The sequence below is a fragment of the Heteronotia binoei genome, chromosome 1 (genome assembly GCF_032191835.1).
Source record: "Heteronotia binoei isolate CCM8104 ecotype False Entrance Well chromosome 1, APGP_CSIRO_Hbin_v1, whole genome shotgun sequence".
In the NCBI taxonomy this organism is placed as follows: Eukaryota; Metazoa; Chordata; class Lepidosauria; order Squamata; family Gekkonidae; genus Heteronotia; species Heteronotia binoei.
The window spans coordinates 165,932,131-165,952,439 of NC_083223.1; the positions used below are offsets into that span (position 1 = coordinate 165,932,131).

Sequence of the window (20,309 nt, forward strand, 5' to 3'; positions counted from 1 at the left end):
GGAATTGAACAGGGTGATCGCTAAATATGTCTGGCAAGGCAAAAAACCTAGAATTAAATTCAAAGCATTGCAGGATTCTAAACTAAGAGCAGGCTTGGGCCTGCCAGACTGGCAGTTATATTATAAAGCATCTGCACTGATATGGGTAAGAGACTGGATACTCCTGAATGACAGGAGACGATTGTTATTAGAAGGACATGATTTGACTATGGAATGGCACGCATATTTGTGGTATCAAAGACTTGAAGGCCACTCTTATTTTAAAAACCATTGGTTTCGAAAATCTTTGTATCATACCTGGTCACGGTTGAAGTTGAGAATTTATCAAAAAATACACTGGGAAATCTAAAGAAGAAGCAAGAAAATACTGGATTAAATTCTATGCCTGGTTAGATAAACAAGACTCTTAAGATTCTCTGATGTGAACTTATTTTTTCTTTCTTCCCTGTACTCTATAGTATAAAATTTGTCTCTATTGGAATTGTCAAAATTATTGGTAAATTTTAACAAAAGGAGCATACTATAAAATGTGAACTGGAGTTGGTGTAGTTGAGATAAAACAGTAGAGGACAATTTATGATATAAAGTTACTGTAGAATTATAATTTTTGAAAGAATTTCTAGGTAAAATAATACTGGAATGTATTGTGTTTTCTATTTCCCAGTCCCCTATTCCTATCTTTTTTCTTCTGAAACTTATAAAACTTTTTGAAAATGAGCATACATGGTGGCAAACCAATTCAATAAAGGTGAGGATTTCATGCCTAAAAGTTTATCTCTAGAAAGTTCTGGCTCAAGACTGCAGGCATGGAGCCCATTTATATGATGACCCCTTGCTTGTAATGCCAATGTTTATAAGCAAGAAATCTTACATTTTAATGTAGTGTGATGTTCAGGGGACTGTGATAATGAAGTTTCTGAGGTGACTGTCTAGAATCAGGGGCATAGCCAGTATTTTTTTTAGGTTGGGGGGCTTTTTAAAAATTCAGGAGGCACTCAAATTTTTAAAAAGTCCCCTGACCTAAAGAATCCTGGCTCTGCCCTTGAGAGGCAGCCTCCCTGAGCCAGGTCCTTCAATCAGGGAGACCCAGCCTGCCTGCCCCGCCTCTCTCCTGTTGGGCAAGAGGCAGTGGGTCTTCCTGCTTCCAGCAGTCAGCTTTAAAGAGTGGAATCACAGCATAGAAACTGGAATGAACCAGTTCCTCGCCCTCTGACCCTGCATGACAGCCTGAATTCATGCAGCTCTTCCATGGGAGGGAGAGCAATGCTGGTCTTCTGCTCCCCCTCAAGAAGCTCCTCTGAGATCCTAGGGTTTTGTTTGGAAAAGACTCAGGAGGGAGGCTCATAGAAGCATGCCTCCCCACACACATTCAGGACTCTCTGGAGGGAAAGAGAAGCAGCAACTGCAGGGCTTTACCTGTGTCCCAGCTGGAGGAGCAGGATAGGCTGCTAAGCAGAGGGAGGCGATACAGCAGGCCACAAAAGAGAGGCACTCCCCTCCAACACACACACACACTGATTCCCCTCCTCCGCTCACTGCCTAGTTGCCAGCCCAGCTGAGACTCTTGAGGAAGAAAGACTGCAAGAGCTGGTTCTCCACCTTGTTGACCAGAGTCTTGCTAGTAGAGAGGTGGTTCTGCAGGCACTGCTCAGCCACCCCCACTCTGTCGCGGTGGCCTGGGGGGCTCTGGGTAGCAGGGGACATCGTCTTTTCCTTTTGTGGTGGCAGCAGCAGGAGGGCTGGCCTGGGGTACAAGGACATGGTGGTCCCAATGGTCTATTCTGTGGCCTCTCTGCTCAGCTCACCCAGATCAGAGCACTGCTGTTGCCATGGGGCAACTTGCTACCTCTTGCTCTCCCATTCTGAGCAGAAGGGGAGAGAGAAACAGAGCTGGAAGGCCCAGTCTTCCTGCTTTTGCAGCTTTGAAGCCAGCTGCAAGAGCACAAAGACTTGCTGCAGTTGCCTCTTGCTCTCCCTTCTTGCTCTGCCAGGTTGGAGGCCTGAGTTAAGGGGGCCTCATCAGAAATTTGGGGGTTGGGTCCCCAGAGGCCCCTCCGTAGTTACAAGCCTGCTTGGAATGCTCTTTATATTCCAGTATTGTTCACTGAATGAAATGTCTGTAGTAGGTGGGGTGGGGTCACTGATTTTACTAATGGAGGCAGAAGGAGCAAGATACGACTTTGGGGACTGGAATGATCAATTGGAAGAGATACCAGCAGGTGGGGAACCACTTTTATCTACCTTTTCTCTGAAAAATCTAGAGGCAAAGCAGTTAAAGGAAGAGGAAACACCAAGCAGTGTATTGACAGAAATGTGTTAGCATTTTATTGTATTTTAGTAGCTGCTGTTCACGTTTTTTCATTGTTAATGTTTGGAAGTGACTGTGGGGAGACTGTAGTCCCGGGGTGTCAAACTCATTTGTTATGAGGGCTGGATCTGACATAAATGAGACCTTGTTGGGCTGGCCTGTGTTGGGCTGGGCCATGTGTGCACCTATTTAAGATTAGATGGCAGAGATATAAACTTTTTAAAGGACACAGACAAACATGATTAAAAGGTTTTTTAAACAAACAAACCTTAAAATAAAACATGCTTAAAACATTAGCACTTGTTGATCTTAAAGGTACTTTCTTTGTATTTTTCCCATGGGATCCAGGAAACTAGGCAAAGGAAGCTCTGTCTCTTTTGCTCCCACCCCATGGGACCAGGAGGCAGAGGAGCCTCTACCAATGGAGAAAATAGAGACTTTGCTCTGTAGCTTCTGCGCAATTGAGCAAGCCTTGCAAAGCAAGTTGAGATGCAGAAGGAAGCAAGAGCGAGGGAGAAGGAAGCAGACAAGAGCCAGTTACTTGGGGGCCTGATAGGAGCCCTCTGGGGGCCTGATTCAGCCCCTGGGCTGCATGTTTGACACCTCCGCGGCATGTAGCCTGTTCCTGGAAAGACTAGACCTCTCTATACTAAAAGAGAAAGTAGGGAAAGACATGAAAGATGGAAGAGAAAGTAGAGCAGGGGTTATAAGAGGGACAGAAGAATAAAACCTGGCAACCAACAGACACCTGGGGGCTTTGGAGATATGTGGGGGGGGGGTAGCCACCAGCGAAGACATTATGTCATGCCTCTCTAGAAATTGCCAGAAACTTTCTATTCCTTGAGAGGGTTGAAGTAACTTCTGGGTTTTCCCCAGAAGTGACATAACACTGTCTGCCCAATGGCCATTTAAAAAAAAAATGTTCTCTTGCTGCAGTGAGAACTGGGAACCAGTGGCATGAACCTCACAACCTCGAAACCTCAAGTTAGCCTGTTTCTTTGCCTCCATTGAGATACTAAACATATATATAATGCTTTCATATTCAAAGTAATTCATATGTATTAATGCAATAATGGGTCATCATGATATATAATAAAAGACAGCACCCAACATCCAGCAAAAGCTTCTCAGTTATGGAGTACGTGCATTCAGACAAGCCTGAGGATGGTATACAAAACATAAAGATGAGGATTTTGAAGCGTGGAATATATTTAGGGTTGCCAAGTCCAATTAGAGAAAAATCTGGGGACTTTGGGGGCGGAGCCAGGAGACTTTGGGGGTGGAGCCAGGAGACATTGGGGGTGGAGCCAAGAACAAGGATGTGACAAGCATAATTGAACTCCAAGGGAGTTCTGGCCATCACATTTAAAGGGACAGCACACCTTTTAAAATGCCTTTCTTCCATAGGAAATAATGAAGGATAGGGGCACCATCTTTGGGGGCTCATAGAATTGGACCCTCTGCTCCAATCGTTTTGAAACTTGGGGGGGGGGGGTATTTTGGGGAGAGGCACTAGATGCTATACTAAAAATTTGGTGCCTCTACCTCAAAAAATAGATCCCCCCAGAGCCCCCAATACCCACGGATTAATTCCCTATTATTCCCTGTGGGAATCGTTCTCCATAGGGAATAATAGAGTGCCCAGTAGACATTTCCCTCCCCCCCATGCTTTCTAAAGGGGGGAGGGCCTCCAAACCAGGGAATCCCCTGCCCCCTCCCTCTCTCACACACACAAATACTTACCAGATCTTCTTCCGGAGAACTCTTGCTGTGAAAACGAAAGCAAAAGAAAGGGAGGGGCCATTCTCCCAAGCCCTTCCTGCTTCCTGCCCAGCCTTAAAGGGGCATACATTTTACAAACGGCTCAGGAGCTCTATAATTACTTCACCATGTATATCCTGAGTGCACATTAAGTGATGAATCTTTTGCCATGAAAATATATCAGATGGTGTATGGGATAGGGATGGTCAACCTAGATCGTCCCTGCAGCAATTTTCAGGAGTTCTATAATAACATGAAGCCTACAGGTATGTTCTCCCCCCCCCCTCCACCCCCACCCCCCGCTTCCCAATTTTTGAAGAGCGGGAGATGATGCTGTGAACCCAGGGGTCTCCCGCCAGAGCGGGAGGTTTGGGAAGCCTAAATATATTTAACTCTTGTGATTCTGGCAAAGCAAATTTGATTTTGTTGTGAACAAAAAAATTTCCACCTTTATTAAAACTTGGTAGGGTTTTTGAACATATGAACATATGAAGCTGCCTTATACTGAATCAGACCCTTGGTCCATCAAAGTCAGTATTGTCTTCTCAGACTGGCAGCGGCTCTCCAGGGTCTCAAGCTGAGGTTTTTCACACCATTTTGCCTGGACCCTTTTTTGGAGATGCCGGGGATTGAACCTGGGACCTTCTGCTTACCAAGCAGATGATCTACCACTGAGCCACCGTCCCAAACTTTTTGGGCCAAAGAAAATTGCTGCAGGGACAATCTAGGTTGACCATCCCTATCCCATACACCATCTAATATATTTTCATGGCAAAAGATTCATCACTTAATGTGCACTCAGGATATACATGGTGAAGTAATTATTTTGTTAAATAAATTCATGTATTAATTTAGTAAGAGTTGTAGTAAGAACAAAGCTTTATGCTTCAGTTAAGAGCAAAATAAAGATTTTAAAGTATTCTGTATTTATGTTATAAATGCATAGAAATGTAAGCTATAAAAATTACTTAGGATTCATTCTTTCCTTTTTTTCTTTATGTTTCTGCAGACCATTATGGGAACACCATAATAAAGCTGAAAAATAATATCATGTTTTTCTTAAAGTTTGAAATGACTGATGCTGTCAAGCTTGCTGCTTGGGAAAATGAGCATAAAAACTTTGCCTTTTATTGGATTATAGCTGGTACCATATATCTGTTGTCTGTTGATGGTCATACTATAAATCGAAAGACCTATCCATTGAAAACAGAAGTATTTAGTGCTGTGTTTACATCAGAAGAACTTTGTCCATACATATCATTTCAACACAGTGTACAGTCCAATGTTTATTATTTGGACAAGAGACAGAATGTGACATTTTGGACACAGATTGTCTTTCTAGAAAATCTGGGTTTATCTACAGAGATTTCCGTCTACAGGCAAGACTTGCTAAAGCAAAAAACAGACCTTCACTATGAAATAGCTCGAGGAATCTGTACTAAGAATCAGGTAAACGATTTCTGCCTATAATACCATTATTTCTTACTCTGATTTATTTTTCATATTAGTGGATAGGACTTCTTCTAGTATATGCCCATACCAAGTCAATCCTTCATCTTCCATTAAAAAAACACAACATAAACTAGATATCCATTCAGTATAGAAACACTTAGTGCAATCCTAACCTAGAATAAAATGATGCTAATTGTGTGGTAAATGGCCAGATTCATTTTGCTTCTAGAGCTGAGCCAAATAATCTTACAAGGAATTTGTAAATGACTTACTTTGAACCTTAATTCCAAATATCTGAACTCCTGAGCATCACTGTTATAACAATTTAAAGCTAATCTGACTTCTCTGCATCTATAACCAGTAGCTTAATATCTTGAATTTGCAAGGACTTGTAGGAGAGAAAATACTTTGATCTATTGACTGCTACTTTGTATTTACAAAGTATATATACTTTGTAAATACAAGTTGCATTCTGGGCTTGGCCAAATGCATAAATGCACTATTAGTTAGAATAATCTCTGTTAAAATAAAATGCTCTTCAGTGGCTTCTTCTTTATTTAATTTAATTTAATTGTTTTATTTATACCTCACCCTATCCCACGAGCAGGCTCAGGGTGGTTTACAGCAATAAAAACAAACATCAGAATTAAAACATCATTAAACAGTTTCAGTAAATCAGAGCAGCATATTCAGAAGAGACAGACACTATTTCAGACAAGCAGCAAACATATAAAAGTACATATAGTCAATGACTGTCAAATCTGTACAAGCACCATGAGTGCAAAATGGTGGGGAAATGATGACTTTTAAAGGGATGCCCACCAGATTAGTTAAAAGCCTGGCGGAAGAGCTCCATCTTGCAAGCCCAGCAGAACTTTGACAAGTCCCACAGGGCTCGAATCTCCAGGGGGAGCTCATTCCACCAAGTAGGGGCCTGGACCGAAAAGACCTGGCCCTTGTTGATGCCAATTGGGCATCCTTAGGCCCAGGGACTGCAAGAAGATGTTATGAAGCAGACCTCAAAACCCGGGGGGGGGGGGCTCATATGGGGAGAACCAGTCCCATAGATATGTAACTTCCTACTGTATTATATTAGGGTTTTTCATATAGATAACTCAGACGTATATATGCACATAACAATGCATGTTTTCAAGCTCTTCTGCTCTGTATTTGCTAGACTTGCACTATCATTATCTGATTATCTGATGAGCAGGTGTTTATAATAGATGCCAAATAATTAAAAAATTGAAACAGCAAACACTGTCCTGCCATGTCAAGAGTGGTGTTAAATGGTCTGTCAATGCAATGCGGCACATTTAAACAATTTCTAGTGGTGTCTTTCTGATTCCAGATGTTTTCATTATTATAGACACTGCAATTCTGTAGAGAACAACAGCAGGTTAAGTCAGCAAACATGATCTTGAGCCAACTCAAGAAAAGTTAACTGTGCTTAAAAGAAGGGAAGGGATTGTTCCCTCTGGAGCCCCCCTACTACTTACATTTTGTTATTGTTCAGGGAGTACATGCTGCACATGCTCATAGTATTTATTTTACTTCATTTATACTTCACTTTTCTCCCCAGGAGAGACCCAAAATGGCTTGCAACATTTCCCCTTTTTCCATTTATCCTCCAGTAACACTGTGAGATAGGCTAGGCTTGTGATGGGCCCATTTCTGTGACAAAGACTGGATTTGAACCTGGATCTCATTCTAGTCCAACACCCTAATCATAACACCATCTGTTCCACTTCTGTAAACAGCAAGTAGTTCCTAGGGCAGTACTTATTTACACTGATTCATTTTGGAGGAAAGAGCACTGGAGACTTGTGTCATTTTGCAGTGTTTGCTTTATTCACAAATATACAAGTAGACAAATACTCAGGTAGATGGAAGTGAAGAGACACTCCTGTGGGGGAGTGGATTCACTATTCTACATCAGATCCCCAGGAAGATCTGCATTTGCAAGGTAGTTCAACCAATTTCCAGCAGTGTCAATCGGTCCCTTCTTTTGTTCCTTGTTTTCTGAAATATTTGTCAATTTTTGCCAGTAATACATCTTATCCTTTATATAAACTAGAATAATACTTATAAAATGCTTTTTGAATAGCCACATTGTATGTTAATATGATATCTCCTTCTTATAGGGTGATTTTCCACACAGCTTACCGAGGAGTGAAGTCCCTCCTCACCGCGCAGCGTCTGCTCGGATTTCCCACCAACTGCTCTGCGGAATCAGGAAGTGCCGGACCTTTTGCGTCTTAAATGGAAATTGCTAAAACCCTAGTTTACGTTAGCAACGCAAAAGATCCGGCACTTCCTGAATCCACGGAGCAGTTGGTGGGAAATCCAAGCAGACGCTGCGTGGTGAGGAGGGACTTCGCTCCTCGGTAAGCTGTGTGGGAAATCGCCCATAGTTTCAGTATCATTTACTTCTCTCTTTCTTTCTCAATGTATATACCAACTATTTTCCTGTTTATTTGCATATTCAAAATTTATTTGTTTCACATAGTTCAATTTTGTTTCTATTTCTCTTATTGTTAATATGGATAACTGCTCTGCGGAATCAGGAAGTGCCGGACCTTTTGCGTCTCAAATGGAAATTGCTAAAACCCTAGTTTACGTTAGCAACGCAAAAGATCCGGCACTTCCTGAATCCACGGAGCAGTTGGTGGGAAATCCAAGCAGACGCTGCGTGGTGAGGAGGGACTTCGCTCCTCGGTAAGCTGTGTGGGAAATCGCCCATAGTTTCAGTATCATTTACTTCTCTCATTCTTTCTCAATGTATATGCCAACTATTTTCCTGTTTATTTGCATATTCAAAATTTATTTGTTTCACATAGTTCAATTTTGTTTCTATTTCTCTTATTGTTAATATGGATAACTGTTTTTGCAAAATTCTCATTTGGTGAAAAAAATTATATTCCCTGGATAATTTTTAAAATATGTCCTCTTATTCTTTAATTTCATCCAAAATATTCTGTAATTTCTTTTGTCTCTTCTTAAATTCAGAATTATGTTGTATCAGGTGACCTCTAATAAAAACTTTACTTGTATCGCAAACCATTCTCATCATCAGTATTTTTTTTTTTGAATTATTGTTTCTTACAGTTGCATCTTTTTGTAGCAAAGCTTCATTAAGTCTCCATCTAAAAGTACTAGGTTTTCTTTTAACAACCAAATTTACAGGATTATGATCTGAAAAAGTCTTTGGTAAAATCTCTACTTCAGAGACCCTAGTGACTAGGTCTCTAGAAATCCATATCATATCTATTCTTTAAAAAGATCTACATCTTTCTGAGAAATATACTGTTGTATCTTTTTTTGGTCTCTATATATTGACCATTCCCAGATTGTCCATCAAATCAAGAAAAGCTTTTAGCAGTTTACCTTGTATAATTTTAATATTTTTATCTTAAAAATCTATCTAGTTGCAGATAAATCACTCCATTCCAGTCCCCCATCAGACACCACCTTTCATAAGAAAGCTCTATCAGATTATCTATAAATTGTTTATGTGATCTGAAGAGAAATCAGAGTATAATTTGTTTACAGGAAGTATGAGTATATTATATTATATTATATTATATTATATTATATTATATTATATTATATTATATTATATTATATTATATTATATTATATTATATTATAAAATGAGGATAAAGTTCCTTTATCCTCATTTGGTGCACACAGAACCAAAACCAAAGTCTAAATCCAAGTAAATTCATTTCTACCCTACAAATCTACCATATTCATGGTTTTAAATAAGGGTTAATATACAATATTCTTTTTAATACATGCCAAAATAAATTCTTTGCCCAGTGTTTTATAGCAGAGGTGTCAGACTCATTTTTATGAGGGCCAGATGTGACATAAATGTCACTTTGTTGGGTCAGGCCATGTGTCCCACAAAACGTAATGCCAGGTACTAGAGAGAGAAACTGTATAAAGGACAGTAGCTGGTAAACTCCAAATCAGTATATCCTCACTGCAAGGCCCCATGGGCTCGGAGAGGGGTGCAGAGGAAAACCGAAATAGGCAGACTGGAGAGGCAGCAATGCAGTGCTGGCCAGATGCTCCAATGATGCTTGACTGCTGCAAATGAGGTTGTTCTGTCATGTTGAATCCATAATGGCCCACTTCCCCCACCCCCATTACTCCCTCCCTTGCGCTAGTTGCTTGCAAGCCACATAAGAGCTCTGGATGGGCTGGTTCTGGCTCCTGAGCCTTATATTTGATACCCTTGTTTTATAGGCCCGCTATTTTATATCCTTTTTTCTACTGTGGGTCTCTTGCTATGGCTTGTTATGACTTTTTTGAAATGATGCACTTTGTTTTCTCTTTTGAGGAGCATTTACTCCATTTATATTCCATGCAACCCATAGTTCAACCCTAAGTTTAGAAAAGTTAATACTTGCATCATCTGCTTCAGTATCCTCCTTTTCTTTCCTGTTGTAGATCTTGTGTAGTCTCTTCTCTGTTTGCATGTTCTCTAACTCTCTTTTAAATATTTCTTGAAATTCTCTCACCTTTTAGACAGATTTCAGTCTGAATCTTTGCTGTCTGAAAGTAAGAAACAAGCCTTCCAATTTATCCCATAAAAATGGGATCTTTTTCTGATTTAGTTTTTCAGTTAAGAATTCATTATCTTCTAAGTAAAATTCTAATAGGTATTTCTTTCAGTATAATTATATTAGCCATTTTTAATCTTGATTTGCAAGACTTGGTATCTTGTCTTCTTCCTAACAAAATGTACCAAATTGTCCCTTGGAACATTTCTTGATTTGGCACATCTAAAATTTATTTTATAAATTTTCTGAATTTCAGAATCCATATCTTCTTCTTCCAGATTAAAAAAAATTGACAAAACTTTGATAATTCTGTCTCTAATAACTTCATCAGAAATCTATGGAATGGATCTGAACCTTAAGCAAAATTCATTCTCAGCTCCATTACAGCAAATTCTCTTGTTCTCCTTCCAATGCGCTATAACTTTTGTTTTAGCAATCCTAAGCAGGTCTACTCTGAATTCTCCTACACTCTATTCAATAGGGCTTATTTCTAGGAAGGTATCCTTCGGATCTCACAGTGTGAAGTTTCCACTTTGTTTTACCTCTCCAGATATTTGCTTTATAGAATTTCCCAACTTTTAAAGTTCATCCTTCATCTCCTCTTTCATTTTTACAAGTCTTTCATCTATCTTGTTACTCATCTGATCAAATAATTTCTGGAGCAACTCAAGTGTAACTACTTTTTCAGTGTGTTGATCAATCAAACCTTTCCTCCTGGTAGCTATTGCCAATTAAAGTCCAGAAGTAACAGTCTCTCTAAGAAGCAAAACAAAAGTGTCTGTAATTTCAACTGTTTCACTTTCCACAGCTTCTATTCACATCACCATGACAAGGAAACAACATAGTTAAAGTCCTTATCTGTGTTATGGTAAATTGTCCAATCAGGTACACTCTTGAATACGAAACTAAAAATAATCTTGCTGAATTCCAGACTGGTGTTCTTTAGCTAGTAACTTTACCCCAAAGCACTTTGTCAAAAAGGGAAAAAATGAAATAACTGGCCCCTTGTTCTGTTTTAGAAATTTTCTTGAATATTTTCCTTGTTTAGCTTTTTGTAACCAGTTCTTAAATCATTAAGTCCCTGAAAGCTGGTTTATCTTTATAGTCTCAAAAGTGGGGGCGCTTATCTCACTGCAAGGCATCTTATTTCTGTTGCAGGGGAGATCTCTCTTTAATTGTAAAGTTAATTAATCCACAAAGGCTACACCACAATTATGAGCATAGATGTAAATCCAGGCCTCTAGTTGTTAATGTTATCTGCCATGGTGCTTCTCCACACAGACAAAGAAATCAGCCTTGCATAATTCCTCAGTGGAAGCGCCCCCTCCCCATTTTAATACTTTGGTCTGTATTTACAACATTAGGGTATGAATGAATGGTAGCACTGAGTGATTGGAATATTGTTCGTGCCCCAATCCCAAAAGCTCTGTGTGAGTGGGGGCTGATTGAAAGGGGCTGGGCTACCCTTTCTGTGAATGTCTGTGGGAGTGAGAGAGAGTACATGAGGTATGAGATGGTCATAACTCTGTAGTTTTTAAAAGTGACAGGAAGGATGGCAAGTGTGACATCTTGACCTACATATAACCCATATCCTGAAGAAAAGTTGTAGAGGGTGGTAGGAGCTCTGTGTGAGTGGAGAAAGGGCATCGCAGTATATTGATATAAATGGATTTGCCAGATCACATCTCTTCTTTGGTACCTGCATTATTTTTTTTTATGTACTCTAGTGTGTTTTATACACCAATATAAACCGATCTAATATCTTCTGAATTTTAGTTAAGAACTGTTTATGAAAAAGCAATTTGAGACGCATGAAGAAGAATAGAAATTGGGACCAATATTTTCATTTTTATAACAGCTATTCTTCCTAATATATCAAGTTAAATTTAGATTATTTTTAAAGTTAGCTTCCATCTTTTGTATTATGTACTAGGGATTCCATGTTCTTTATAAAGTTCACACAAAGATATCTAATGTCCTTGGTTTTCCATTTTCCATTGAGACTATTCTCTGTAGGATTCTGTTGGTTTGTACAAAGAAAAGACCATATCATAGGCTTACTTTAGTCTCTGTGCCCTGGTATTTAATTCCTGAAATTTGCTTGTCCAGCCTAACCTTCTTTCCATCACCTCAGTACATAAGGAACAAGGGAGACAGGGTACACCCCTGTCTTACTCCATGCTCCAGAGTGAACATTTTTATTTTTATTTATTTATTAGATTTATATTCCACTCTCCCCACCAAAGCAGGCTCAGGGGGGCTTACAGGCTAATAAACAACAGTTTCATCAAACCAATAAAACTATATAAATATTTAAACAATATAATATTTAAAACAAAAAGGGCTATATCAGTAATAATCTTAATAAATTGATGTATTTCATGATGGCATAATACAGCATATCTGGTTACATCCAGATGTTCCAAAAGGACATAAAGTCCAGGTCTGTGCTCCAAGTTGGCGCTTTTTTCATTCGATGCAGCAGTCTATGGTCTTAACAACTGATTTCCCACTCACCCTGCCGCTCTGACATTCCTCTTTTCAGCGTGGCGTCCTTCCAATTTCCCACTATCTACCCTGGGTCTTCAGTTTGCATCAGCATTTTTGTGCGGCAAAGAGAAACTGGGGTTTACCGGTTTCTGTTTGCTGCACTTAAACAGCGATCTTTGCTGAAGCCTCGGGGCAGATAGTGGGAAATTGGAAAGATGCCGTGCTGAAAAGAGGAACATCAGAATGTTGTAAGGTCAGTGCAATATTGGTCTGAAAGTCTGGTGGAAGAGCACAATTTTGCAGGCCCTGCAGAACTGAAATAGGTCCTGCAGGGCCCTAATATCTTAAGGAAGTTCATTCCACCAGCATGGAGCTGCAACAGAGATGGTCCTGGCTCTAGTTATATTTAGATTGGCCTCCTTAGGGCCGTGGATCAAAAAAAGGTATTGGGACCCCGACTATAATACTTTATGGGGAACATGTGGGGAAAGGCAATTCTGAAGGTATGCAGGTCCCTGGTCATACAGGGCTTTAAAGGTAAGAACCAGCACCTTAAAATGAATCCGGTATGCAATAGGTAACCAATGATAAACAGTGATTATTCAAATCCATTGACTAGGATTTTGGCTTTGGGGTTAGTTCAACAAATATTCACCAATTCCTAGAACTTCCTACCAAAGCCAAATACAGTGAACATCTGTTCTAAGAATAACCAGCTAATCTAATCAAATGCTTTCTCCATGTCAACAAAATAGAAGACTGAAGATTCCTTGTTCTCACTGACCAAACCCAACAGATGTATCAGCCTTCTAGTGTTCCAGGGCAATTGTCTCCCCTTTAAAAAAAAATAACCCATATCTATGTAAGCTTCCAATAAATTCTTAAGTCAAGATAGCAGAGATATCATAGACAAGTCAAGACAGCAGCAGAGATATTATAGTCAGAAGCAAAACAAAAGTGTTTCTGACCAATGTTATATGGTTTATTTAAAGAGATTTTATGCTCTCCAGTTATCTCCAGAATTTCCACCCCCTCAGAAATTCTTTCCATTTGGAATTTAAAATTTCTTATTTGGAATCCAGTGCTTTAAGATAGTCATTAAATTCTTATGCCAAGTGGACTGAATAATAAATCTTTCTCCCCTGTTTTAGACAAGTGCTGTGATACTGCTAGTGCCTTTTTTTTCTGATAGCAGTAAAGCAAGGCTCTGTCCTGGTTTATTAGCATATCTGAAGAGATTCTGTTTACCAGATAATAGAGACTTTGGGGCATCTAATAACTCCTCCCTGTGAATGGTCAAAGCAGTTTTATTTCTTCCGGTAGGCTGAAAGATTTATGATACTTTCCTTTACTCCACAGTTCCTTCATTAACCCATCACCAACATTCCTTTTTTGTTTATTAACGCAGTTTTGTGATGAAATAAGAGAACCCCTGAAACATGCTTTGATGAAATCCCACACTACCTGGAAACATATTTCCTGTGAATTATTTATCTTAAAGAATAACTTGCTAGTATTAACTATTACTTTATTTTAATAGCTCTTGTCCTTCAGTAAAGTATTGTTTAATAGACAAGTTCTCCTTTTCTGGGGATATTTGATATAAAAATCAGAGTGTACTGGAACATGAGGTGCATTGATCAGTGCTCCCAACCATATCCTAGAGTGTATTTAGTGTCTACGTGAATAAAAAGAACAATCTCTTTTCCTAGAGGGCAGAAATCAGAGCCCATCCACTATATCAGGGGTGGCCAACGGTAGCTCTCCAGATGTTTTTTGCCTACAACTCCCATCAGCCCCAGCCATTGGCCATGCTGGCTGGGGCTAATGGGAGTTGTAGGCAAAAAACATCTGGAGAGCTACCGTTGGCCACCCCTGCACTATATTATATTTTGGAGCCAATACCTGAAGACCGGAGTTACAACTTTTTGGGTAGAATTACTATTGGAGATATCCAGTGTTGGGTCTAATGCTGCATTTAAGCTCCCAACCAATATTAGATCCCCTTCTGTTCACTCTTCAGCTTCTTCCAGCATTTGTTTGTAACAGGGGTTCTGCTTTTCACTGGTTGTATAAATGCATCCCAATGTAAAATGTCACTCAAAAATCTACTGTTTCATAAATATGTGCCTTCCTTCAGTGCCATTTTTAATGCTACAACAGTTAATGAAAAGTATCTACTAAATGTTGTCATGATTCCTTTGGTCTTATATTTAGCAGTAGTATGAAAAAATGACCTTTATCTCCTTCAGCAACGTCTCATGGCCCTCTTATATGAGAGACTCTTGAATACAAACAATATCCAGGCTCTCTTTCTGGGGGAGTTTGAAAAGCCTTTTTAATTTTTGTTATTGAGACTATTCACAATAACTGAGAGCAATCTTATGTTGGACTAGTAATAAGGCCCATTGTAAGGAGAATACAACAGGTGCTAGAAATTTGCTGTGAGTGAGTGTCATGGCCTTGGTGTTGAAGGGATGGGGAGAAAAGGGAAAGTTAGAGGGAGTCAAGGTATGTCGAGATGGCAGCTGTTGGGAAGGGAAATGGAGAAAATGGGGAAATGTGGGGTAGGTTATAAAAAAGGGGTAGATTAAAAAAGAAGGGATGGGAGGGTAAGAGATGGGGTAGATTGCGTTCCATCTCCTCCCCCCTCTCTGCAGCCTCTGCCTAGGAAAAGAACAGTCTTCCTCCACAGTGGGAACCAGAGCAGTTTACATCATTCTCCTTTTCCCATTTTGATCTGCACAACAATCCTGTGAGGCAGGTTAGGCTGAAAGTCTGTGACTGGTCCAAAATCACTGAGTCAGCTGCCACAGGAATAAGCTGGGTCTGGCAGACCCTGCTCTGAAGTGCCAACTGCCATGTCACTCTGGTTTCATGGGGTATTGCTGCTGAACAGAAGCAAGCATCCATGCCTAATTACGTCATACCAGTCAAGTGGCATCAAATCACCCAGAGGGTGCTGCCAAGCCTAGGGTAGGAAACCTCCAGGTGAAGCCTGAAGATCTCCTGGTATCACAAGTGAACTCCAGAGAACAAATCTCTCACCTCCTTGAGAAAATAACTGCTTTGGAGGGTGGACACTATGGAGACAGCTGAGGCCTGTCTCCTGCACAAAGTCTGGCTTCCTTAGATTCCACCACAAAATCTCCAGGAATTTCCCAACTGGAACCCCAGTCAGGAGGGGGAGGAGCCTCAGCCAGTAGAAGAAAGAGAGGCTTGGCTCAGTAGCTCTGCTGTGTGATTGAGATAGCCTGGCAAAGCAAGCTCTCCCTCCCCCCTTCTTCCCCAAGGAAGGAGCCTCAGCCAATGGAGAAAATAGAGGCTTTGCTCTGTAGCTCCTGTGTAATTGAGCAAGCCTGGCAAAGCAAGCTGCGATGCAGAAGGAAGAAAGCAGATGATAAGCCAGTTGCTCGGGGGGCTGATAGGAGCCCTATCTATTTTTGGAAGCTCCATACAGACTGATCCCATCCAACCCATTAAAAGTTCTTCAAATAATTTAGTTAAGTCTGTTCCTTCATCATTCTCTGTATGTTCCTATGTGCATAAGGTAAATCTCCTCAGGTGGTTATCTGCCTCTTCCACATTATTGAGCAACTCTTTAAAAGCTGCCTCATGATTTCCAAAATCTTTTTTCAACAACATGAAAGCTTCTTCAATTTCACATCTCCCAGCTATTGCACTATTTCCTTATCCATAAATCACCAGATAGACGTCAGAAGAAAAATAACAATGATTCAGGTTAAAAAACTGTACTTACACTAATCTAATCAAGAAAAGAAACAAATCAGTTTGGTCATTTAATTTATGTAATCCTGTTATGTGTAACTTAAGTGCTATCAAGTTGCTTGCCAGGTATGCTAAATATTCTGCAAGGGGGGGACCACATGTGCCCTCAAGCTATAGATCACATAGGAAATGCATAACAACACAGCAACACCCACCAATCAGGCAGGTCAATTACATTCCTTTGGCAGACGCAAGGGTCCACCTGTCCCCTTTGCAATGGTAAGACTAGCTGCAAAAAGGAATTTATATATCCTTTCTGTGGCATTTTCAAAATCTGGACACTAGAGGAAGTGTCTCACTTCCTGTGCAGATTCTTTTACTCTGCTTTCTAGACCAAGGAGGTATGATTGAACACTAAATAAAATGACATCTTATCCATGAAAAAACAGAAATTAACCAAGTGAGGATTTTCTTTTTTAACTATTTCATAACTTTACAGTTTTTCATCAAAGCTATGCTGATTTCACCATTCTCATTATTTGTTGTCCCTTACAGACAACAACGTTTTATCATGAACAGGATTACTCAAATTACTCAGAACCACTTAATTATTACAGTGCCATGTAAGTACAATAATTGTTGAACTGCTAGTTTCTGCTAATATATAGGTAATAGCTAATTAATAGGGTCACCATAAGTTGGAAGCAACTTGGTGGCACTTAACACACAACAATAGGAGCAGTACAGAGAAACAAATAGCACATGTGCACTTGGAGTTTTCTCTGAGGTTTATTTATGCATTTGTCAAATTTATATCCTATTCCCTCTCCACAAATGGGTCTCTAGGCAGCTAACAACATATAAAATATACTTTATAAATATAAAATGATTAAAAACCTAACATGATTAAAATCTATAAACTATCAAGATGGGTAGGATGCATGGATGGTTAAGGTGCAGCTGGAGCAAAATTTACCAGCTGCCTAGAGAATCACAATCACCCAAAGGCTGATCGAAAAAGAGCAACCTGTATGCTGTGCAGAACCTAGGGAGGTCTCACAAGGCACACACCTCTTTAGGCAGCTGATTCCACAGGATGGGCCCACTACTGAGAAAGCTCTTGTCCTTTTTGAAGAAGAGGAGGAGGAGATTGGATTCACCCTTCATTTGGAGTCTCAGAGCAGTTTACAATCTCCTTTCCCTTCCCCTCCCCACAACAGACACCCTGTGAAGTAGATGGGGCTGAGAGCTCTGACAGAAACTGCTCTTGAGCAGAACAGCTCTGATAGCGTTATGACTGGCCCAAGGTCACTCCAGCAGTTGCATGTGGAAGAGCAGGACTTTCCTGGGCAGCTGTCCCAGTGTCAGAAAGCTCTGTAGTGTTCAGACAAAATTTTATTTATTTTTATCCTATCCCTCCAAGTATCACACATGGTTCTCCGCCACCCTGCAGTTTTATCCTCACAACAACCCTGCAAGGTACATGACGCTGACAGAGAACGGGTGACTGTCCAGTGTTGCCCCCTCAAATCCTGGTCTTTCCCAGTTCTCAGGTGAGGGAGCACTGGAGATAGTAAATAAAAAAGAGACATCTTGATGGTGATGATCCTTGGTGTTGGAAGCTGTAGTGACTTCCTGCAGCTCCTCCAGGGCTGAAGCTTCTAATCTCTTACAAGGGTGTTATAGTAGTCCAGTCTTGAGGTGACTGTTGTATGAATTACCATGGCAAGGACAACCCAAGACAGGGGCCCAGTTGGCAGGCCTGGCATAGATGGTAAAATTCAGTCTTTGCCACCAAGGATATGTTTATCCATGGAAAGCAAAGAATCAAGCCACACCCTCAGACTCCAACTCGACAATAGAAAGCCAGATCCTATCAAGGGTTGGTGGAAATGGCCACCCTCGTAATCTGGACATTCCCAGCCACATAATCTCTGTCTTGGACAGATTTAGCTTCACCCAACTCTCACCTCGCCATTCCACTACTTCATCTAGGCAGGAGACCAATACCAGAATTCTGATCACCAATCACTCTTCAAATAAGAGGTAGAGTTGGGTGTCACCTGCATATTGGTGATATCCCACTCCAAACCTCCATACAGTCTCCACCAGAGGGTGCATATAGATATTCAATAACATTGGGGAGAGAATCAACCTCTGTGAAACTCCATAAGTTAGAGTCCATGGTTAAAAAAAAAAAAGACTCCATGGTGACAAGGATAACCAGCTCAAGGCTTTACCACTCACCCCCGGGGAGGCTAGATGGACAAGGACCAAGTGGTCTACTGTGTCAAAGGTTGCTGACAGATCCAACAGGATCAGTGGTGCTGTTCCACCTGCATCAAGGTGTAATCAGGTATCATCAACGAGAGCAACCAGGGCTGACTTGGTCCCAAACCCCAGCTGGCATCCAGACTGCAAGGGATCTAGGGCAGATGTCACATCCAGGGATTCCTGTAGCTGTACAGCCACAGCTTGCTCAATCACCTTTGCCAGAACTGGAAGACTTATTACTAGATGGTAATTAGCTAGATCCCCATCTAATGACAACTTTTTCAGGAGAGCTGTCACAGGTGTCACCATTGCCACCTTGAGGGAGCTACAGAAAGAGCCCTGGAAGAGTTAAAGATTTATAGTGTCTTCCAAGGCTCCTCTTACCATTCCCCTGGAGACTTTCACCAACCAGGAAGGGCAAGGATCCAAAAAGCAGGTAGTAGGCCAAACAACTTATAGTGTCCTGTTGACATCTGACTGGGAAAATGGGTTGAAGGAGTCCAAAAAATGGACCTGATTGCACAGAAGAGACCCTGAGATTTCTACTGACTCCAAATCCGGCAGTCAAGTCTTGGTGGAGGAGCAAGACTTTATCCAAAAAAATCCATCACAAATGTGTCACAGCTAATAGCAATTTTTATCTACTTTTGGAGCCACTAAAGGCATTGTCAGTTGCCTAATAACTCTGAACAATTGAGTTGGATGCAACATGGCAGAGGCAATGGAGGCAGAGAAGAGCATTTCACTGCCACTTCATAGAACTTCAAGCAGACTATAAAGTGTTCCAGTTGCTTCATCACAAGTTCATTGCCAACATGACTCTAGCCACCAAAGCCCCCTTTTTACTACTTCTTCCCACTGCAGCCCATTGTGTTCACAAAGATGCTACTTCTGAAGTTCAGGGGATTTTTAGAATCATGATGCATTGTGACATAGGGTCTATAGTGGGAAGGGAAAATCACTTCCCCTTCTATTTATGAAAGTACCAATGCACAGGTAGAATACAACTTTGAATCCAGCCAATCTTCATTAGGCATTGTCCTCAAAGTTTCTACAGCTCCACCTATTTATAGTGTTCGTATGTTTGAGTGCAAAAGCTTTTTTTAAAGAATCCCAGTTATAGGTAAGTAATTTCAAGTATATTTGAGGTAAATTCATTTTAAGAATGCTATGCATCAATATATACATGGTAGTATATCTCAATGGGCGTTTTCGCACTCACCTTAATCAGCAGCGACCCCCTCTTCACCACGCAGGATCTGCGCGGATTTCGCACTAATTGCCGCGGAGCACCCAGAAGAGCCAGAGAGTCCCGGCGCTTTTGCGGTGCAAACGGAAACCGCCAAAAACCAGTTTCTGTTTGCGCCGCAAAAGCGCCGGGACTTTCCGGCTCTTCCTGGTGCTCCGCAGCAATTAGTGCGAAATCCGCGCAGATCCTGCGCGGTGAAGAGGGGCGTCGCTGCTGATTAAGGTGAGTGCGAAAATGCCCATAGTTGTATAGACAAGATTAAGAGTACATTTTATACAGTGTCATCTGCATACGAAGGTCCACTCCAGACATAATTGTGTGCATTAGTAATATGAAAATGGAAAAATAGATACATTTATAATTAAAACAAACTCTTTTAAAGCACATGTGAATTTTAACATTTACAAAACCATTGTTTTTCTTGGGATTTCCATCTAGCTCTAAATCAATAGGAGTTATGACAATTGAGGTGAAA

The 20,309-nt window shown here is 40.7% G+C and overlaps 1 protein-coding gene across 1 annotated transcript in view; it reads left to right on the forward strand.

The window, feature by feature from the left end:
- Window positions 1-20,309, forward strand: part of LOC132574270 (cation channel sperm-associated auxiliary subunit epsilon-like) — a 115,172-nt gene that overhangs the window by 12,746 nt on the left and 82,117 nt on the right. The window contains exon 3 of the mRNA XM_060242661.1: window positions 5,079-5,531. Within this exon, the coding sequence (XP_060098644.1) occupies window positions 5,079-5,531 (453 nt within the window). The remainder of the gene's footprint in view (window positions 1-5,078; window positions 5,532-20,309) is intronic.